This window comes from Geospiza fortis, unplaced genomic scaffold (assembly GCF_000277835.1).
Source record: "Geospiza fortis unplaced genomic scaffold, GeoFor_1.0 scaffold362, whole genome shotgun sequence".
In the NCBI taxonomy this organism is placed as follows: Eukaryota; Metazoa; Chordata; class Aves; order Passeriformes; family Thraupidae; genus Geospiza; species Geospiza fortis.
In genome coordinates this window covers 496,172-520,065 of record NW_005054464.1, presented here as the reverse complement: position 1 = coordinate 520,065, position 23,894 = coordinate 496,172, and the positions used below count along the sequence as shown (strand labels likewise).

The following is a 23,894-nucleotide window of genomic DNA, read 5'->3' as shown; positions in this document are numbered from 1 at the left end:
ATATTCTCACTGAGGACTGTGCAAAGAAGTTGATGCTGAATTACGAAGCCTGTTTTAGGTCTGTTAACCCTGAGTGCTCAGTTATTTTTCCAGATGTTATTGAAGATTCTTTTTCAATTTTAGAAATATTATGAGAAAGTTTTGCAATCTAAACTGCTGTTTACTTGATTAGAGTGTACTCAACCTTCCAGAAAAAAGAAACCCAAATCTACATCTTCTGGGGAAGAGGCAAAAATTTTTCTACAGAAATCTCAAAGAAATTCTCTGAATATGGACATACCTGATAGCTTCTGAGGGGAAAAACGTCAGGACAATATCAATACTTTCCCTGTGTATCACAGACAATGCTTTGCTACAGCGACTTGTATTCCCTCTCTGGCAATCAGTCCTCTATGTTGAAATGGCAAGAAACCCCAAATGATGCTGGCAAACTCGCAAGCACTCAGAGATCTGGATTTTTCTGAAAGTCTACAAACTCAGTTTAGTACACATTTTTAAGAGACTTCTTGTCTTTCCTCACTTCTATATCATTTTTCATGCTTGCAGTTTTCCTGATTTTACCTCAGGAAAAACAAGCACACCTTCCCTTTCCTGAACAGAATCCATCCTTAACCACACTGCTTCTATGATAAGTCATCCCTGACATTGGATGCCTCTTCTGTGAGGCATACAACAACTGTTAAGTCAAATACTGTTTTCTTGGGTCTTTGAGTGCAGTGTTAAGAGAAAAACCTAGATTCCACTAGCTTTCTGCAAAAGATGAAGGAGATAATATTTTAAAAAGACGAGTTTCTCAGAAAGATGTGGAGAAAAATATGTCAGAAGTTAAGACTAAATTTTATATATAAAAGATATTACAGCATCCTACCTGAACTTCCTAATTCTGATCTGCAATCACACCTCATCTGTGATTTGAAACTACTGAATTTAGGAGTCTCTATTCCTGTCCTGAAGTGTGCCTCCAAAACCAGAACGTAACTCTGCTGCAGAGTTGAAGTTTAGTTGAGTTTCTGGTGCAGGTATCACCATGCTTCCAGAAGAGAGAGGCAATCCACTCAGATGCAGCTTCCTCAAACACTGAACAATTCTTCAGCAATATCTAAGGATGGTGAGTGTAAAAGGTGTTTAAAAATTATTTTATGTCTCTTGAATCAGTAATCCGACATTTGAAATTCACTGTAAACACAGGCAAGATCACCATCTTCTGACAGTCACAATCACCATGCTGGGTATCTTATATCAAAATGCAAACATTTTCTTAACTTGTATAGAACAACAAATCATCCAAGCCAACACCTTGCTTGGCAGAGCTTCAAGGGACAAGTCTTTCAAAATTATAGTTTTTAAACGGAATATTTTCCAATAGCTCCAATCACTCAACTAAATTATGACAAGGAGCCCAAAACTGATTATTATGAACATCAGAAACTTATATAATTCAGGTGACAGAAATTATCCCATCAAATCCCATTATTTCTGGATGAGGTATAGAACAGAATAATCGAATAAGGTCTAACTAGTGTTTAAACACTCTTCCACTCATTTCAATAGGCCTACCAATTCCTTTAACACTTGTCTACCAGCAAAAGATTTTTACACAAGCAATTAATGTTTTGAGGCATCCCAACTTCAGATACTAATGAAACTAGACTATCAGAAAACAGATCACCCTGGAAAATGCTGATCCACTAAGAAATCAGACCACTGTCTCAAGCTCTGTATCTGAATCTTGGGCATCCAGTCATCTCAGAAACTTCCTCTGTTTAGCCTGCATGTGCAAGCAGGCATTTGTTACTTCCTCACAAACTCTGTTTGGTATAACCTGTAAGTTGATCAGTAGTGCAGTAGTTAATAAAAAGGACCTATATTGGCATTTCAAATGCCAGAAATGGTTCAGCTATTGCTTTCTAATCTGCAGCAGAGGGAGACTGTGAAATCCTTGGTCCACTGCAGTACCACACAGACTGGAAGGAACTGCAGTGGAGAGCAATTTTGAAGTATCAAAATTATCTGGGAGCTTAAATCTCTTTGACTTCTAATAATACTCAGATTTTTAAGACAACCTGACCTTCCCGTGGTGGGGTGCTGGAGAAGAAGTAAACCCGCACTGAGAATGCTGTGAAACTTGAGTCCAATTGCAGCCATAGATGAGAAGGTATTACAGCTTCCCCCTTGTCCCCTTGGCTTAACAGGAAACCTTTACCTACTGTTCCTCTAACTCCTTCTGCAAAGAGCAGTCTGGACATATTTCCTCCCTACCCACAGTTGTTTATCTCCTTAGCATCTGTCATGGTCTAGAAGTCTGGATTAACTCCTATACCAGTTGCTATGATGTACTTTTAATTAACTCAAGTTGAAAGGTTTTGAGAGGAGAGGAGAGGAGAGGAGAGGAGAGGAGAGGAGAGGAGAGGAGAAGAGAAAGGAGAAAAGAGAAGAGAAGAGAAGAGAAGAGAAGAGAAGAGAAGAGAAGAGAAGAGAAGAGAAGAGCCTCCAACTAATGGGTGCCCAAGGAAGCAGCTGGAAAAATCCTTGAGAGTGAGTTTTTCCAGCTGCCTAATATCTCAAGAGAGCTACAGCATCTCATTTTCAACCCTGTTATCTTCCAAAGGTTTACTTCACACACAGACATGGGGTGTAAGAATAGTTTTTCTTTTGAGGTTCTATTATTTATTTGTTTGTCTGTTGTTTTGAAAGGACAGTTTTAAGAACTGTGCACAATACAGGTCTAGATCTCTGCTCAGCTTTCATCTCTACAGGCAAGTTCAAAAACATGATCATGGCTCTATCTAGATCATGGCTCTATCTCCTCTGTTGCAGCAGTATTATGGGAGGCCCCCACGCTGGTACTGCCTGCATCTCTTCTTTGCATTCAAGGACACAGTGATGGTTCAGTTTGGGATTACCTTGAACTATGTGGAAGGCTATTATCTAAAAGTTACCAAGTTGGAAACTTTCTGACTTTTTGTCATTTCTCTTCCCTATTTATAAATCTCTCCCTTCCTTCACTCACCTACCCACTCCTGCCTCTCCATTTTGATCTGCTTTGCATTCCTGGAGGTGAAACAAAAGAGCTGCAGTTGTGACACTGCAGTTTCCACATCCTCCTCACTCTGTTATAAAAGTACTCTAAGAGGAAGAAGGGCAAATAATGAAATATAGGAAAGCAGGAAAAGAGGAAGCAGCCAAGAGATAGCAGCCCAACTGAAATGCTAAGAATTATGGAGAAGTGACATAAAGGGAAGCATAGACCAGGAATTATACTTAGGGGCTTAGAAAAAAAAAAAAAGAGAGAGAAAAGAGAGAGATTTAGCCCTTTTTTGCCTCTTCAGTAATCTTCCAGATTACTATTACTCTCTGACATTCACACACTTGACATGTATTCCCTTCCCCCATAAGACAGGCACCAAACTGATTTTCTGCGTGCATCTGGACTCCTCCAAACCTGAACTAACCACTAGTCCCTTCCTTACCTTCATATCAAAGGCACAATTAGACAATGGCCTTTTTTCCTGAAGCTAGCCGTGGGGGACAGAGTGGAATAGTACAGAAGGAAATTGACTAAAGCAGAGCAGGGATTGCCTAACTGGGCAATCCCGCCTGGCTGGCAGTGGATGGAGCAGACAACCTAGGAAGTCCTTCCACTGAGATCATGTGTCCCACTTGTTCAGAATGAAACTCGGCTGGAGAGGAAAGCATTTGAGATTCAGATGAAGGATTTTCTCTTCTTCATTTCCAGGCAAAATAGATACAAAACAGAACATGGACTTCTTTAAGAACAGACCAGGAACGCCAGCTTTTTACACTCTTCCATTTCTTGGGGACTTTTCAGCAAGAATTTGTCTGATAAAGAGCTAAGTAGAAAGTAAAAACATAGGAAATGACACTCTATAAATATCACAACACTAACAGTTATGCATAATTTTTGAGTCAAGCTCCAGTTTTTGTCTTATCTGGTGGCTAACTGAATTTTGTAGTTTCTCAGGAAGATATTGGTGAAATCTTGCATGTAAATAAAGACAAGAATGTTACAGAAAGGTGTACTGTGGTATATTTATTTGTTCATCACTGCATGAAAGCTACCTTATTAGAAGAACTGTCAAAACCATTTGGGGCTATTCCCCACAAAAGAGGCTGTCAGGAGGTGATAAGAAATGGGTTTTAGTAAGGTTTCACTTTCTTTGAAATACTCTTGAACAGAGAATATCAGCAGGTTCAGCTCTTCTCCCTACCATTTATCTGTAAATTAGAAAATATCCTCTGGGCCACTTGAGCAGTGTTTACTTCTTCAGCTAAAGTTAATGTAATTTGGGATATGTGGGACTTCCCACCTGCATAGGAAGGAGTTACCACTACCCTCCACTGAATGGCAACAGTCCCTGAGATGGAATCACTGTTGGAGACCTGCACTGCATGTCTCATCCTGCAGCTGTTACTGGTTTCCCAGTTGCCTACAGGTACAGCACCAGTACCTCTAGTCTACAAGGGCAGAGTTTACACAGTGCGTTGTTCTTGTAGGGCTGGCAATGACCAAGCTGTGAAATACCCAGTACATTTATGTGAGAAGAACTATGACCACTGTGAAGATTTTGCCTAGCTTGTTATATCCTGCCTACTATAGATATGGGCTTCTGCTTATTTCAGATTTTAGGGGCATGACCTGCCTTCTTCTGACTTTACTGGTCCTGGTCTGGTTTTCACTTCAATGGAACCCCTCTTGATGTAGTTCAGCGTTTGCAAGGATAAAATTCAGTCATGTGGCAGCTCAAGAAAATAATGTTTTGTTAACTCAAATGAGCACGGTAAGAGAGAACATAGACATGGATGTTCTCCACGGGAAATGGATGCAATTTTTCTATTTGACTTTGGATGAGAAATGTAAAACAAAAGAGGCATAAACAGAATCACTTTTCTGCCAATCCAGTCATAATGTTACTTACTGTTAAACCAGAACAGTTGGAAACAGCTAAGCATTGGGCTCCACTGTAACCCTAGCCATAGGAAAAGGCACAAGCAGTTTGGTTAAGGAACAATACTACAAGGGGATTTTTATGCTGATGTAAACTTGGAAAAAGAGAACATTAAATAGCAATAGAAATGGGTAATACTTGATCCAGAACTATTCTCAGTTTCTCACCAATTATTAATAGGATTTATTCTCTACTATTTCTCATTCTCACACTCAGTGTCCCACTGCTTCAGACTACAGAGAATTTGATAACAAACAAAATTTTACAGCCTGAAATGGGGGCAAGGCACTGGATGCAGAATGAGAAAATCTAGGTTTAATTCCTAGCTTAGTGACAGACTTCCTGTGTGGCCATGGGAAAGGCATTTAATCCATCATGTGCCCTTACTTCCCTATCTGCACATTTTAAAATTCTTTTTAAATGGGGATAAGCTGGTTTTTTTTTTTGGTTTTTTTTTTTTTTTTTTTTTTTTTTAACGGGGAACTCAAAAGCCATTTTGCTGTGCTGAGTGATTCCCTTATCCAAGTACATGCCTCTCAAGTGTCCTAACTCATAAAGCTGAAATCTGGCCATGCACTGGTCACCCTCCCGCTATGTGTTCCACAGAAGAAGATTAGGGACCATGGAGCAGGCAGAAGTTGTAGCTCCAAAAAATTATATCACTTAAGTATTTATGAAAATGCTACTCATAGTCTGTGATGCATCCTACAGAATTATACAGAGGTAGAATTACTGTCCAGTCTAATAAACCTTGGTTCTACCCATAAAATATTGGATAACAAGTGCTTGGAGCCCTCAGCCAGCTCTTCCTTATCCAGGATTGTTCAAGGTCAATAAGTAAACTTTGTCTTCCTCAGACTGATGCAGAATCAGGAAAGACATTTTATTTTTCCTCAACTGACCTTTGCCCATGCTATCACTGTGTTCCAAGAGAGATGTACAAATCTCAAAGGCAACTACCTCAAGGAAAGAAAAAAAGCAAAACCTGTTTAATAGCCAAAGCAGTTTTTAATTATCCTCAACGCTGAGGCCAGCATGGCAAAATAATCAGTGGTCTGAGAAAGGAGAGAAGAGAGGGGCTCAGCCTGTACCTCTGGTGTGGGAAATGACCTAAAACCGAAAACTTGCATCTCCAGTTCAGCTGCATAGTGCTTCTCATACACGTTCAGTTATGAGGTGCTAAAACTCACTCCAAAACGAAATTGCTAGAGTATTTTTTCTTAAATGCAAAAGATCTTCAGAAGCATCTCAGCATAAAGAAAAGTCTGGACCAGAGTATGGATTTGATATCCTGAAATTTGGGCTTCTGTCCCTACTTTATCTTCACCTACCCACCCTCCCAAGATCAGCCTCACTCACTTCTGTCACATCAGCACCAGGCTGAAATTTCACTCACTGCCCTGGTACAACACAGGATTTCTGCCTTTCCAAATCAGGCACAGAGCTTGGAATCAGCCCTCCTCTTTTTCCAGAAGTCCAAGTGATACAGTAGATTGCTCCTCTGTACTAAGATCAGGACTAATTAGAAGTCAGGAAACTATTTCCTTATTCCCCAAGGGATCTAATAATTCATTGACAATATTTATTCCCTCATGTACAGTCACCAAATCCCTAATTTATTTACTTTTACCTGCTTTATATTTTTCAATCTTATTTTTCAAGCTGAAGAGATGTGGTTTAAAGCAAAGTTGAGTACTTTGAACCACACCAATCCCACTGCACCCTGGAGAAGAACACACAAGACTGTTTTGCTGCATCTGTTAGAAACACAAATTTGCTCTCTGGTCTCCAGAATATTGTATATGGTTTAGATTACATAGCAGAATTGATTACATTTCATTCTGCCCTACCTTACACTTACCTTGGCTAGAACTTGTAAAGCTTAATTAATCAATTATGTATATATATATAGCCTTAATTAGACTGTAAATTCTTTGGGGTATTCTGTTGGTGTTTGTGCAGTGTTTAAAGTAACAGAGGTTCTTTTCCAGTAGACCCATGCCACAAAGTAAAATGAGAATAAAAAAAAAGTCCCAACAAAACAATTGGAAAAAAATGGCAGTAGAAAAACCCCAAGCTTAATTCACTCCCTTTCTCAGTCTTACACCAACAGCAAGAGCTAAAATAGAACAAAGGACACACAATTACATGCAACTAGAACAAGATCTGTCCTGTGAAAACTGGTGCCAGGCATTCAGAGGGTGATCAAAACTTGGTCTCCTGTAAGGGTTAATGATCTATTCAGACTATCATTGTTGGCATTTCCTGCCATCTCAGCATTTATGGAATATTTGAAAATGTTTACCATGCAAAGTTTCTGTCAAACTTCCTCTCTGCATCTAGTTGCGTGCCCTAGCCAGTATAAGTGCCTTTTACTTGGAAGAATCTTTTTAAAAGCATCTGCCCAGTTTATGTTTAAAGTGCTCTTCAAATATTCCAAAGGATAAGACATTGTATTGTGCTTCCACCAAATATGACGGATTCTCAGGGTAGAAACAAACAAATGTGTGTCTTAACGTGCCATAACATATCAGGAAACCTTCTTTCCCATGAGCTACCAAGTTGCAGCTCCTTGTTGCTACCAAGGCAGAGAGAGTACATCAGCAGTGCCCAACCCAGGATTCATAAAGCACCTAAATTTTATACTAACACCCAGACAGTATGGTGGAATTAAGTGTGAGGCAAATAGAAAAATGAAAAAAATCTGTGACTGATGAATGATGCTTTGTTAATTTAGAAGAGAGAAAAAGTCAACTTTGAATCTGAAGTTACTTGTCCAACACAAAAAGATAAAATTTTAATGGCTGATTATTTCTGAGCACATAAGACACTCAAATCTCAGAAATCACAATATTCTACTTGAAGGCCTTTAGACTCTTGGAAACTGTTAGTCATCAGGATTGTCACTTGCATTAGAGTGGTTCTAAGAAGTCTCCTTGCCACCTGGATAAATGAAGTTCAGCTCATCTACAGTTCAAATTCCTTTACCTCAAATTCATCATGGAGGTAAATTCATCATCACCAGGAAAGCTGATGTGAATCACAGGCTCACACCTTCAGGGTAAGCTGCTTCTCAAGTGCTTTAAGAAGAGAACGTTAAAAGTTTCATTTTCTATAATCATCTGTTTTGTCAAATGAATGTGCAGTGCCGGCCACCAGGGCAGGATGGTGGCATGCTGCAGAAAACCTTCCCAGCAAGTCTGCTGAAACTAGCTTCTGCTGATGCAAATGTGCTATTTGCTAGAGCTGCCCATGGCTATCTGATTAACTCCCATCCTATGCCTGAGCGTGAAAAACACAACCCGCAGCCCAAAATGTGAGGATCACTGTGTTCTCAGGAAGTAGGCAACTATTTGTGCTCTGTCTCACTGAGGGCAAAAAAGAGGAGTGAAAAAAACCACCATTGCAGAGAAAACATGAGTTCTCACACAGGAAGGCAGGGGACTGCATTGTGCTCAACTAGCCTGGTGTTTGTGAGGAGTTATATCTTGAACTTACCTGAAGCTCCCCAAGATGTGCATAAGGAGATTCCCTGAATACAAATTGCTTTCTGGGACAGAAGAGCAGAGGGGTCCATCACAACCTTTATTACACTGGTACTTTTGACTGTGCTTTTGTATTTGTCAGCTCAGTTAGCTACTGAAACATCTCTAAGAAAGTTATCAAGTTAGGCATGCATAGGCTTTCAGTGGAAAGTTGTATCTCAAATGAGAGATACAAGATATTATATCTGCATTTTCCATGAGATTATTTCAATATGTCACCTATCTCTCCCTCTGCTCTGGGTATTATATGCCCCTCAAAGCTTCACTATGCAGTCATCAATTTGGTTTAGGACTGCAAAAGAATCTTCTGGAGAAAAACATTTAATGAATGTTTCCCTGTCTCTCCATTACAGACCTTACTTCTATAATACTGAAAGGAATTAAGTAAATAGAGCACCTGAATGCAAGGAGGAATAGCACTTACGAGCTGCAGGGAAGAATCCTCAAGACCCGTGTACCCCTCACTGCTAAGCCAGTATAGGCAGGCAGAAGAGCCTTTTCAGGCAAAGAATGCTGACAGGAAGACTTGGGGGCATGTGTGTTTCTCTCCCTCCTTTCTCCATCTCCCTCTATCTTCATTAATTTCTTGGGGGTCCTTCTTGTACTATGACCTTCACAGCTGCCTTGGCCCAGCCACTTTACATAGACTACAAAAGCCACAGTGGTTACAAGCGGATCTTCCTCAGCTGTTACCCACTTCCCAAATGGAATTTACAGTTAGGTTTCTTATAGGGATACAGACAAGCTAGCAGGAACTAACCTTTTCCTCTTTTAGGTTTGAAAAAAATATTTTTATGGCATGTGTTTATGTTGCAGAGTATATGTTTGCTTGGTCTAAAGAAGAAGGAAAAGCTCAGCTTTCAAGATAAATGTTCTTTTTCATATATGTACTGTTTTTACAGAGACATAAACATAGAGGAACTTGGTTTTGCAGGCACATAATTTTGTGTGCTGACAGACACATATCTGTATGTACATATATGTATGTGTGTACATATAAACATTCAAAGGGGAAAATACGGAATAAATGGGTCCTGATGGCTGGAAAATACATTGTCATTTCAAACGTCAAAGGGAGTATTAAAGAGAAAAAATGAATTATAAAAAGCTTTAGAAATGAAAAACATATTTGCATTATCTTCTAAACACCAAGGCCTGTATCATGTATGGTATAAAAATCAGTCTCTTTCTTTGAACACAGGAAAGAGCTTATTATTAATGGTTATACTGTATAGCAAATGTACAGTCTCATTAATGTGTGATTACAGAATAAACAATATCAGACTTCTGTAGTCTGTTTTGCAAGGAGAAAAAGAATTCCACTTAACACCACAATAAGCCCATGATAGGATACCAATTTTACTAGGATCTACTAGCAATGTAGTGGCAAGATTAAACAAATGTGGTACTACAACAGAGGTAATGCCTCATTACCATTATTCCACCCTCATATATTTCATGTGTTGGGCTCCAAAGCCACTGAAGCCTTCTGCTAGCACAATTATCATTTCTCATTTTTACTTCTACTTGCCATTATGTGGACAAATGGGCAGCAAACTCAACCCCGCCCCAGAAAAGCCTAGTTCCCATTTGACTTCTAGATAAATTGTTGTAGATCCACACCTGCAGCAGACAAAGCTCCAGTGACCATGCTGGCCATTAAGGCTTCCCCACCTCCTCTCCACCATCCAGCCACAGGACGTGCCAGTTACACATGAAAGGAAAAAGAACAAACCCTGACTCAGAAAGGAAAGGCCATATGAATGGGGAAGGGATGTTCTCACTTCTTTGCTCATGGCTTCAGTCTGAGAAAACTGGGAGGAGTGCTTTGCTTTGGAAAGACAGAGACATTTGCAGCCTGAATTGTGAATAACAGCCAGCTGGAGGTCAGAGTAAAAATGGATCATGCACAGTTTGACACTTCTCTCAGTCTCATTGGTGTTTTCTCTTTGCAAACCTGGGCACAAAACCCAAGCATCCCATAATAAGGCAAACATATTTGTCATTGCAAATTCTATAGGTGCATGTGTTGTTTTCCCCTGAAAATAAATTTTCATATGGAAAGAACTGGAAGATGTATCTGAAATGCAGATGCAGCGTGAGGGGTGCAGAAACAGTGTTCCTCAGTTCACAGTCCCCATTTTGGTGCTAGTGAAACCATCCTGCTTCAACGCCAACCACTACCACCACTTCCGAGCATTGCAACACATATTCACAGCAGGAAAAAACAGGTTCCATAACTTGGTCCATATAATGCTGAGGTGCACAGTACTGTGAATGAGAAGGGACGGATCTCCCTTCAAAAAACCCCTAAGCCACTATGAAAAATCTGAACACAAAACTGTTAGCTTAGACAAAAACCCCCAAAACTCAAAAACCGCCAAAGATTTGGGAAGTTCAAATCCATAGCAGGGATGTTGGCTGATCACAGCTTCTTACAAACACAGGATGCTTCTAAATGATGAAATATGGAGAATGAATATTTCCTCTTCTATTAATTGCAACACAAGCTGAAAGTGTCGCCAACTTTAGTTCAAACCCACCTTTTCATTGCATTAAACACTTCTGTTGTTACTTAATCAGCAGGGAGGGCAAAATCATGTGCAGATAGTCTGTTATATGAAGGAATTAACAACTTATTCTAAAGATTCTCAGTTATTATTGTTTTTTAAAGAAGTGTCAGGGAACAATGAGTTTCTTATATCATTCCATGAAATAATCTAGAAGTTACTGAAAACTCTGGTAAGAGCCACTTCCTCAGAAGTAACATTTCCAGGGTAAAAAAAAGGTTCATGTGAAAGTTCTCCTTACCCTTCAGTTTCTTCTCCTTTTTTTTCCCTCCTTTTTTTTTTTTTTTTTTGTTTTTTTTTTTTTTTTTGTTTTTTTGGTTTTTTTTTGTTGTTGTCTTTAAACTCTGATATGTGGCTGGGAAGAGTGGAAGTTAATTCATGCTGTCATATTTCTCCATTTTTGCTACATTTATTGCACTTCTCAAACAAGATAATTTTGGACTATCTTTGAGGGAAGAGGAACAAGAGAAATGGAATATGGAAAAAAAAGAGGAAAATATGTGCCTAAACTTTTCTTTTTAGATCAGGCCTGTTTTGGGTGGAATTTGAGAACAATTCTGTGCTTGCTCTGCCATTTTTTTTTCTGCAATCTTTCAATCAGGTTCTTAATTCAATTTGTAGGTACGGATTTTGCCAGGTTAGGATTGAAATCTCATTTTCATCAACAGAATATGAGTTATTCACTCCCAAAAATCCTATTTGGTGCCTGTGATGTCACTACGGCTAAAGGTGAAACAATAGATTAGATATCTTCTTGGGATCTCTTTTTATGCAGGCAACTTAGACACCTAAATGCTTCTGAGAAACATGACCCTAAACTGCAATACAAGAACCAGGCATTATTCTTAACTTCAAGATGTGCAAAAAAAATAAAGAAATAAGCACACACCAGGGTTAATTTACTAGGAATTGTGTTCCTGCATGTGCACCTTTGTAACACAGAATCCACACAGACTCTATGGTAGAGGGAGGAGACAAGAGAGGGAGGGAAGGAGCAGCAGTATGTCTTGCATTGCAGGCTGAGGTCTAGCCTGCTTTTGGGCTGCTGTTCTGCTCACTTGTTCAGGGAGACAGCTGGATGAGGCATGACAGTTTCCAATAAGCCATGTCTGGAAGCCAAAATCCTGGGACGGTAGCTGATCCACCTTCACAAGTTAACAGCTTCTTGTGGTCCCACATCACCACCATAAATGACATGCTGAAGGCAAGCCTGAACTGGTGGCTATGTCACACCTCTCTACTGTCTGACTGCCTGCCAGGCAAAGCTTTTTCCTAAAAGGCTGTCTGAGGCTTCAAGGAACCTCACATAGTGAACTCAAAGGAAAAGGTTTGGGAATGACCCTCTGCCCTGCTGCAATGACTGGTGTTCACTCCTGGCTTTAGGACTAACGCTCCAAAAAGGAGTTCTTCCATGCCCTCTCTTTATCATAAATGGCTTTTTCTACTTTGGAGAAACCTGTGGAGGCATGGCCACACTGCACATCCTTCCTTGCAAATCTCAGATGTGGTGGATTGAGCCAGAGTGACACTGTGTTTGCACATTTTACTGTGGGACAGAGCCTGGGAAGTTCATCTGAGGTGAGAGCATAACTGCAGGTCCTCTGCAGCCAGAAACCATCTCTTCCCAGGGAGCCACCAGAGCAGGAGCTGAAATTACAGAAATGTGAGGAGTGGCTGAACAAGACCAAAAGAGCAGCTGGTTCTGAAACATCGCCTCTGTAGGGGCAAGTAGTTCCTGCACTGTGCCTCAGTCCAGCAGTTAATTTTTTGGTAAGGCTGCAGTCAAGAGCACTCAGGGTGAGAGAAAACTTGCTTAAGGTAAAAAGCAAGCCTACAACAAAGACCAAGCAACAATTAACACAGAACAGAGGGGTGGCTGGTGTCAGGAGATGAATCCAACCTTTTGATGAAGAATTATTCCCTTAAAAATCACCTGAATTTTTGGAAACTGCAGTTACAGACATCCTCCCCAGCTTAAAATATGCCCATCTTCCAGCCAGAGCCTGGTGTTTCTGAGTTGAGCTGCAGCCACTGCTGAGATCCTGCTAGATAAATTTAACTCCTGAGCTAGAAGGGGGCTTATCTCTGAGGCACATCTCTTCTGCTCAGATAAAGAGAACTTCCTCTCACTGCAGTTTAGATCAGCAGACTCAATCTCTGTGCCTAAAGCCACACAGCTAAACACACTGCATCTCTCCTATTCAAGCAATGCCACCACTCTCCAACACTGAACAAATAAAACTTGCACAGTTCCCAGGTCTTTCCTGACTCTTGTGCTGATGTTATCTTCTGAAAACACAGCTTTACCCAGCAGGTGCTCATGAAATAGGCTGCAGCTCCACAAGCTACACAGCTCTGGAGAAATAGGAGAAAAAAACCATAGCTTCAGCACCTCCTGCAATATCGTGTTGCCACACAGTGGCAACACAAATCACGCTGCTGTCATGTTTCTGAGTAATAAAAATCCTCATAAAACTAAATAAAAATCATTGTAAAAATACAACTCTTTTTAGGATCAGTTCTGTTCTCAAGGCTTTGATTTTGTCATGTGCTATGGTTGCATCAAGAGGGCAGATTTTTACATGCCTGATCTGGCTTTGCACAGACAGGTTGAGAGAACTGAGCTCATAATGCAGCACAGCCTATGCTGGCGCTGCAGTAGCTCTGTTTTCCAGGCTGGGTCACCCTTACTTCCACAAATTTCTTGCAAGTTTATTCTGAAAATGTTCACCCTCCATTACTTGCAGAAAGCATTTTTAAATTTGATAGAGGAATTCACCTTTAGTAATAGGGCATTTTTCCATCTGCCTTCGTGCACATTTTTCTAAGTCATTACATAGGTCAGAGCTTGTCTCTTGGCACAACAGGAAATTCCAAATGGCCCCATATACCAGGGTCTTCTGCACCTCACTGCTTCACACTATGCTCATGCAAAATATTCCTTTGAAGGCTGGAATATAACTTATATCCTGTATAGCATATTTAAGGGCATTCATCGAATTTGTCACATGCCTGCTCCAACTAAACCATCCCCATCCTCCTTATACAAATCCCTATAAGAGTTTTGGAGGCAAAGCTAAAATGATCCTGACAAAAATATCTCCTGCATTCTCCTTAAAAAATATACATCATACTGGCAGGCTCTCAGAACATACAATACCAGTCCATACTGGGGACTGTTACTTTGGGGTTAGAAATAGGGGCTTCAGACCAAACAAGAGGGGAGATTCCTGACTTCCCTATTTTTAAAAGTTCCTAAAATATTTCCGCTTCAAGTTTTTCAATTCCTTCAGAAGCCTCCTCAGTTGGACTTTCAAGCCTTGTCTCATTTTGGACGGTTAAAGATAATTTTCAAAGCTCCCCAAACCATCTCAAAACAAATTTTCTCTCTGCTCTCATGGGGGCTACATCAGGTGAGACAACAATTATTAGTGACTATTTACAAAGGCTCGTCACTTTCTACACACTTTCGGACCTTTGAGTAGCAGAGATGTCCATCTGAAACCTGAGCAAATAAAACATATTACACAGCCCTTCAGGTTATTTCAGCTCTTGGAATTTGGTTCTCTGAATGTCCAGGCACACACATGCCACATTTTATTATTCATACACAAGACACTGCCTTCATAGCCAGTGAACACCCACAAGGAGGTGGCTTGTGTGCAAAGATATTTAGCTCCAGCTGTCTTTTTCTTCAGCCCCTTTCTCTGCCCAGCAGAATTACTAGGGCACCAGTGCACTGGACCTGTCTGAACCACAGGACTGATTTTGCAAGCTGGGGTGGGGCACTTCCCCTTTTGTCTTTCCTCGCTTTTCCCCTCTGTCTGCAGCCTTTCCACACTTCTACTTTGTCTCCACCCAGCTGTGTGTGAGTTGCAGTAGATTTATGTAATGACAATGGTTGTGGTTGCCTGGTGGCCCCTCAGCAATTCTTGTGCCCATGCTCTCAAATGGTTGAGCTCCTTTTAAGGAAATAAAGCATCAAAGTGTCTCAGAGAGGGGACACTTGCCTGCATCAGTAAATAGCTCCTCATGCAGGTTACAACCTCTGAATGGTTGAGAGGCAGGACCCCAGGGCATGAAGGCAATGCCAGGGTCCCAGTGATGCCAGGCACCAAAGCCTGAAGCTACACAGGCTTCTGCTTCAATAACTGAGTTGTGGGAGGGACCCCACATCATCACTTGGTATTACCCACTGGGAGAGAAAAATGTCAAAAAAAAATCTTCCTTTTAATGTTGTTTCCCATACTCATTTATTTTAAACAAATAGACTTTATAACTTCATATGAATCTTCTCTGTTTTCTACTGATGTCTATGATCACCCTGACTGGTTACTTTGGGTATACTCTGTCAGTTGTTTGACAGTTTCAACCCAATTTTGTGAGATGAATTCTCCCCATCTCTTAAAAAGAAGAAGATCTCTATACATTGTTTGTTCCAGGCCCAGACTGTAATCTGTGATTGAAGTGGTAACATTTGACTTCTGTCTTAGAAGCCTATGGTCATCTGCAGCACCGGACAGCTATCTGTGCAGAAATGGTGAGCCCACAGCCTCTTTCTGAAGCCACTAAAACTGTGAGATGTTTTTTTTTAATCCAGTGATGACCACCTATGGAATGAGCAGTTATGGATAAAGGAAGGCACTGCCTACCTTTCTAGACAAATGCCACCACTGCAGCAAAGGGCTCTTTCTCCATGAAGTAGGATTTGATCTACAGATCACTGACTCATTAACTTCCCACACATGGCTTGAACTAGGATAGTCTCAGAGTACAAAGAGCCCTAAATTGCAACTGTTTACCACACACAGGATGTTCAGTACTGATCATCCACAAAAGGTGCACACGTTTAATCTGAACCTTGCAGAGACTGAGAATTATCAAATGATATTTCCAATAGGGTACCATGGGAAATAGGGCTGTTCAAAATAGGCTGCAATGCACTAATTCTTAATGGAATGGACTTTCAGTGGATTTCCAAATAACTCAGAGCAAGATTTCAAAAGGATATTTAGGAGAGATGATAAAAGAGAGTCTCTAGAGCCTTAAAGATCTACGAAAATCTCACACTTTGCTGAAAATGTTCACTGTGTTTTCTAGAGAAACTATCTGTAGAGCACATGGGTGAAAAGAACAAGATTAAAATAATAAAATATTATAGGTGTCAGATCAGCCTGAGAAGTAAATTTGGGGTGGAGAATAGGATAAGGAAGGAAGAAGATCTAGGGGACAGAGCAGCAGAAATTAAGCATGCAGAAGGAAGCTGCTCAACACATAGCGGCTTTCTGGGGGTTGCAACATTAAAATCATAGTAAGCTCATCAAGGAAATGAAGAGTCTTGATGGTGATCAGAACATCTCTTCCAATACGTTTCTGCTTTGCTGTGCTACTTGGGGTTCTTACTAGAAACTGTTGATGACTTTACTTCCATAAATTATCCTTTCACACCTGTTGATCATTTTTGCATTGGTCAGAAGAAACCCATGTTTTGGGCATGCCCCTGCCTGGGGACACAAGTCAAAACATACATTTCATGATCATCTGGGTACCTCCTTTATGAAATTTGCACCCTCTGTAGTCATTTTAAATGATAATTCAAAACCTAAAGGCAACCAATAAAATCTGGCAAGTAGAGGACTTCAACACCTTCCTTCTCAGAGCAGGAGAAGTATTTCAAATGTTTCTATCAGCTCTGTAGCACCACATTAAAGTCTCAGTACATGTTTGGAAGAAGCACAAAAGCAGGTTTTTAAAAACACATGGAAGAGTACAGCCAATCTTTTTTTTTTTTCTAAAAATAGCTTATTTCCTCTAATTTTTGACATTTGAAATGCTAAATTGATGAAAAAGGTAATTAAACTTTTAACTCCAGGAGTCAAATAATGAAAAATTTTTTCATTAAATGTTACTACAAATCTGAGTATGCAAGTTGTCAACTGAACATTTCTATCTCACAGACTGATTAAAACTAAAAAAAAGACTTCTCACCTAATTTCAGTAGGATGAGGTAAATATTTAGTCTTTTCATTTAAAAAATTCGCAATTCCCGTTGTTACCTCTATAGCCCTACATATACAGAAAAATCCTCCAGAACGTAGAGACTTCATTAAATGTCTGACTCAAATTCCTTGGTGTATGCTGTATGGACAGCTGATCTCTCAGGGTGTTACAGGTTAAGTGGAATGCACTGTAAACCCTATGTTGAAATATATACAAATGCTAGGGGATTCCCTTTTGATGAAAGAAACAGATGGGACATTAGGAAAGTTATACAGAGATAAATTCTTCACTGGCCATATCGGCTCATGCAGGGCCTGTTGGTTACCACAGGCCACAGTCTAGCTCCCACCTGCCAGATAAACACAGATAACATCTGGGTCTTTACAATGCTCTCCTGTCGATCTTTCAATCTTCAAACTAATTTTTCAGATCATTCTTGTCTACCTAAGTTTGGTGATAAAAAGCAGTGAGGAACAGATCTTGGGACTTGGCAATGACAATGTTGTACTAAACACCAAGCCTGTCTACACTGCCAGGCCACTGCCTACATAGGAAGACAGCCCCCTTCACCCCTAATACACCTATAGGATCACGTAGGCCAAACACCACTCCTAAGGTATTATTTTATTCCTAAGAGATTTTCTTTTGATGAAGATTCAGAATGCACAGCAATCATATGGCTCCTGATATGCCTGAGGCATATATTCACATCCTCTTTTGTAAAAAGGGAGAATTAATTTTTTTAGTATACTGTTTTCAGAGAGCTAGCTTAAGCTAGCAAAAAGGAGCAATAGAAGAGGTAAAAGTATATGCAGTTTTATAGAAAAGACAAACATTGCAAGCACTGGAGTTGATACCTACAGATCATCCATAAAGTAGAGCATTGTGAATTGTCTTTTTTTCTGTTGACTATGGTAAATGTCTTACTACAAGATATGACCCTTATAAACAAAAGACATATGGGTAGAGAAAGTGGCCGTAGAAAAATTGTTAATATCAGAGCATGGAAAATCTAATTTATTGCTGAGTAATGAGAATAACAGATGGAACTTATAATACTTAGAATATGTGTACATGTTGATATATGACTGAACTGTTGGCAGAATCATTACATCATCAGCAAATATGAAGTTCAACTTTGCTGGGTCTTCATGATATTTGTGTGTATATTAAGGAAAATTCAACACAATGAAAAATTGTGTCTGGGCTTGAACAAAAACTTAAAAATTTAATTTTTGACTCAGGGCTTATATATTTTGTAGGGCTAGTTACTGTGGGACAAAGGCGACACAACTCATTTTGCTGAGTTGATAGACAAGCAGTTAATGAAAGATTTTGTCCAAAAATCTTTGGACAGAAAAACAAATCACCTAGTAAATGATCAGATTGTTAAAAAGCATTTTTAAATATGCTTCTTTTCATAAAGTATGTTGATATGCATGTAGGAGCTGAAATTGTTGCTCACATTTTTGATAAGAGGGGATCAAATGGTAAATAAAATGAAGATGCATAAGATGATGCACTCAGTACTAGCTTGTGCTGGAGTTTGGGAGTAGATTCTATTCCTAATGCTGGCACCATCCTGCTGTATTATGTTGAATTAATTATTTTGCCTTCTGTGCCTCCCTTTCCACCTAGTATCCTTTACTGGATTTCCTTACAGAATTAATATTTAAAGGCACTTGCAATCTTTCTGTAAATCGTCCACCCTGACCCTTACTCTTACAATAATGTTAGAATGTAAGAATAATGCGCAATACTTTTATTCATGGGTAAATACTTGTACTTTGATAGTCATTCCTTTACAGAACTATTTTTATCATATAGGGCATTTATCACAGCATTCTGGGAGTCAGTGTGCTTTTTCTCCCTCTCTTCTTTTTTTTTTTTTCCTATTAGTAAACAGGCACAATGCTCAAGTAATATTTAGTCTTTTTAGTGCACCACGTGGGAGCTCGTGCATACAGCAGTCAACAGCATTGCTGGTCCTTGGTGTGAGTCTGGGATCCCTAAGAATAATCAGCATTTTGCACAATCATCTCTGGACAACAATTCTAACCCAACAGACTTTATCAATTGTGGATTTTTATCCAAAAGATAAGTGTTTTCCAAAGTTCTCCCAGGTAAAAAATCAAAGATAAATGAAGATCAAATATTGGAATCTCAAATATATAAATACTACGTATGTTCTAATATGCATTTCTGAAGAAATCTGAATAGCAGATAACTCAGTAACATTCAAGATAGCATTCAAATTAATAATAAAATAAAATAATAAAAATACCTGAGCATTTATTGAATTTTTATCAAATCTGACTTAATATAATTTTGACCTGGACCCACATATTTCATTCCATTTCCTACACACAATGAAAACTCTTTTTCCTGAGGAGAATATCAAGCAACAGTCATGGTAAGATAAAAAGTAGGATCTTTATAAGTTCTCTGCAGATGAACATGCCTTTCCCAAACAAAAGGTTGCACAAAAAACACTATGCACCTGAAGAACACTATGCACCTGAAGAAGATGGAAAGGCACAGGACCTGCTTGTTTATCAGCTTGTGAAAAAGTAATTTAACATTATTGTTATATCATCTACTAGTATTTCTTATTAGATTGTATTTGTTATCTTACCCAAGATTCTGTCATTCTTAGAACTCTGCTGACCTCCAGTACTAGTTGAAAGGTCCTCTGGTATAGGCATAGGTTCATCTGGATCATCAGGGACATCACTAGTTGGAGGACTTTCCTTTCCTAATCATGAGGAAAGCATCAGTTAGATTGTCATAGAGTAGCCTCATTTTCAAATAATACAATAAGAGGAACCACAAACCAAATAAAACTTACAAAACCCCTAAACACTACTAAAGCATGATATTCTTAGGACCAAACCCCACTCTCCCACAAAGAAACTTCTTAGGAATACAGGGGAATAATATTTTTTAAAATAATGCATACCAATGTCTCTGACAAATTTACTGAGTATGGATACACAGTTATTAGCCTTACCATTTTGGATATTTGTGAGATATGTATGTTTTCCAGCTGCTATGCTCAGAAGATCCAATTTAGCCAACACAGACTGACAGATTATAAAGGTAATCAAATGGACATTCTTGGTAAAAAATCTTCTTTCTTCCACAACTTCTCCTTGAGAGCACATCTGGATTTGCTTCAAAGACACAGTGAATTCTAACCCACAGGTATTCTGGGGCTCCAAATGAACTACCTCAAATAAAGTTTTATCTTCAACTGAAAATTCAGCTACAATGCCAGCAAGCTTCACTAATACCCCCAGATCAAGTTCTGGCTGGTCCTTGTGCCTACAAGTAGTGAAGCACCTGTAAGTATCAGGACTTCTTAAACATGTACAATTAGCAGACTTCAAGGATTTTATAGTCTTCTATTTGCAAATAGGAAACAAACCCCAACATCTTGAGTACACAAGGTTTTGCAGAGGCCAACAGTTTGGTGCTTTAAAACACTGTAGATATTGTGGAACTGTTTTAGTGCCAAACACAATACAGTAAGAAAAAAGAACTCTCTTGCTAAGTATTGTGCTTCCAGAAATGGTGAGGTTTCTTGATTCACCCCTCAGTAACAGCATACATCTCCTGCCCGTAGTACTATCACTGTCTTGCAGAACTTTCAAAATGACTGCATACATCCCTAACAAAAGCATGCCTTGGAAACATCTACTGAAGGAATTATCTAAGTGATTAGTTTCATTGACTATTACTAAAAGACTGGCCTTTGCATGAATAGCAAAGAGCAGAACAGGCCCAGAGCAGAATTCAAATGCAGTAATGTTCTTGTAAGACCTTTGTCTCGAAAATGGAGATGTTGCCAAATTACATTGATGAAATCTGTTTGACATCCTGTGGCAACTGGCACACCAGTAAGGGCAGTAATTTTATGGCACACAGCCTTACCAAATTAGTGGGTTTTTTTCCTAAAGAGGATTCCCTCATTAAAACACAAACATCAATTAAACCTCAAAACACCAGAAATGCAAAAACTAAACCAAATATACCTTACTTTAGTGACAGCAGTTTAGTGGTGCCAGTTACGGACTTGATCTGAATGAAGTGAATGGTTTCCTCCCTGCCTCCTGGATGGGTCAAAGCATTGTGTTTTCCCATCTATACTGATCATGATGGGGAGAAATGACAGGTAGTTTTAAATCATCTTCCAAATTAGCTGTTTTGAGTTGTTGGCACAGACTTATGTTTAAATGAATTAAATGAGTATGTGACTGCATTTCTTAATGACACACCTATGAAACTGTGGAATAATTGCTGAGCAGGAGTTTTGAGTGCTGCAGCAGGTGAACCATCCCAAACTGCACCCAGAGGATTCCAGGGTATTGAAGAAACAGTCCTGCACTGGCAGGAGGATTAACTAGATGATTTAATAAGGTCCCTCTCATACCCAGATTCTGTGGCATATTCTTAAATGGGCAAAATCACACCCACTGGATATCAGTGCAAGAGCAAAGGCAGATTGCATAAATGGAAAAGAGGGAGCATGAATTTTATAGCAAAGGTAAACAAAAGCAGGAAAGTAAGTGATTTTTTTTTTGCCATTCACAATTTAGCTCCTTATTTAATTATTTCTTCAGATTTCTGGGATGTAGGGAACTTACAGAACTGACAGCAAACTTTCCATTGCAAGTCCTAACCTGCCAAGTTGAGGCATCTCTTACAGATAAAATGCACAAGTAAGGAGAGATAGCTGAAATATTTCAGTTTGTTCAACACATTTTGCCCCACACAAAACAAAAACCAAAAAACCCCAGAGGTTTAATTGGAGGGAAAGCAACAGCCTGGCAGCTATCTTCACATTACACATAAGTTAACGAAATTCATTAAAAAGTAACAGTAATCCAAAGCTACCTGCATCTTCCAAGGATGAAACAGCACTCCCAGTTACAACAACGGATGTTGATGCTTTGACTGAGTCTAGGCTGAGAAGAACAATTATCCTAAAAAGCTGAAGACTATTTTTGACTACAAACCAATATAAACTCATAATACCAAAACTATGGGAAAACAGACAAACAAAATAATATCTTGATAAGTGTGTTATTAGGCATCCTACAATATGTAGTCTAGGCAGGATTTGAAGTCAGAGCAGTCTTTTTGGAATAGAAACCCGTTAGCAGAAGAATACATTTGCAGTGGTGAACTCTTTGGTTCACTAAATGGGTATCAGTCTTCCACTTGTTAAACTAATAGCATTTTGCCCAGGTGGTATGAATCAGACTCGCCTCTTGGACTTGGTGGGGCAGAAGCTGGAGATCAGGTCTGTTTCCCTCTTTGCAGGAGACTGCAGTTAAGAAAACTTAGTAAACTTGTCTTTAATGACCCATTTAATATAATTTGATTTCTTCTTGTTACACATGATTGAGAAATCCCTACATGCAAAAAGACAGGACAAAAATAGTGGATTTTAAATAGATCCATTTATTGAGCTCTGTCTCTCGGATTCTAGAGCATTGTATTTGTATTTCATGCCTTAACTAAATCTAAATCATTACACCCTGGTAAGTTCATTACTGCATGGGAATCTTACACATACACAATCTCAACAACATTCTTTTTCGACTGAATTTAGCAATGGAAGGGGAGTCGGGAAAAGTGGGAATGCTTTCCATTTTACTTTCAAACAGACATGCCCAGAACAACAACTGGTCAAAGGAAAAGGAGCTAAACCCCACCCTAATACCTAGTGGCCGGTACTGGGGAAAATTATTCAAAAGTCACATAATAGAGCAAAATAGCTTAAGAAGTGAAGTATAAAAAAAAGAATCTTGGGGTGGAGGGGGTGGTTTATTAGGGTTTTTTAATTTTTATTATAAAAAGCCACCTTAGCTGTGGAATTGAAGTTCTGTTTCTGGTACTGCCACTGATTCGTGTTGTTCTTGGTTAAGCCATAAAGAGAAAGAATTACAGCTGTAGGCTGTATCAAATATTTCTTTATTTCAATCTGCATCTCTGTAAGATGGTCTCAGATTTTCAACATGTCATTTCTGTATAAAAAGTCAAAGAGCCTAACCTATCAGTGATGCCTGGCAAGACCCTCAACTTCTCTCTATTTGAGTTTCCTCATCTCTGCCCTAGAAATATATTTGAAGCCACAAGGAAAGAGAGGAAGGGCAAAAAACTGCCCAGTTCAATAAGGTTTTGGTGTCCTTTATTTCTGTTAAAGTCCTTAGCCTTTACATGTTCCTTTAACATGTACATCCAGATCTGAGAGTGATTCAGTTCATGCCAGAATGGTGCTGCTGGTGGTACGACTGTTGAAAAGAAAGGCAGGGCAGGATGTATTATAGAAATCTCATTCCCTATCCTTTCACGAACTAATGTTGGGTGTGTGTATTTAATATTGAGGGTTTCTTCTTCCTGCTTTTGCAGAGTGTGGCACAGCCTGATTTGTTCTAGGAGATCTCTTAATGTTAGATGTGGAAACATTTGTACTGTTTTTTCACCTTCCTTAACTGTTAGACCCTAGAACTGAAAAAAAAAAAGAAAGAAAGAAAAAAAAGAAAAAAAGGCAGGAAAAATACTGCTTGTTAAGTGAGATATTATCTGTGTTTTCTGACTCTCTTGTATGGGTGCCGGATACCATTTGGTTAAATGTATGTCAGCTCTCTCCTCATTTCAGAAGTGCAACTGCTTGTCTCATGAAATATCACTTTCAGGAGAAAAATAAAAAGTGTGAACTCTGCGCTAGTCACACAGTATTTCAGTTCCTCTAGGAGTCAGCCATGCCTGGATTCCCTGAGGTGGGAATGCCTGTGTGCACACAG

General features: G+C 39.4%; 1 protein-coding gene across 15 annotated transcripts in view; it reads right to left on the bottom strand.

Annotated features, from left to right (window-relative positions):
• IKZF1 (IKAROS family zinc finger 1) overlaps positions 1 to 23,894 on the bottom strand; it is a 65,409-nt gene that overhangs the window by 26,526 nt on the left and 14,989 nt on the right. For all 15 annotated transcript variants that reach the window (XM_005427968.3, XM_014309896.2, XM_005427967.2 and 12 more), the window contains one exon: positions 19,718 to 19,837. In XM_005427968.3, coding sequence (XP_005428025.1) covers positions 19,718 to 19,837 — 120 coding nt within the window. The remainder of the gene's footprint in view (positions 1 to 19,717; positions 19,838 to 23,894) is intronic.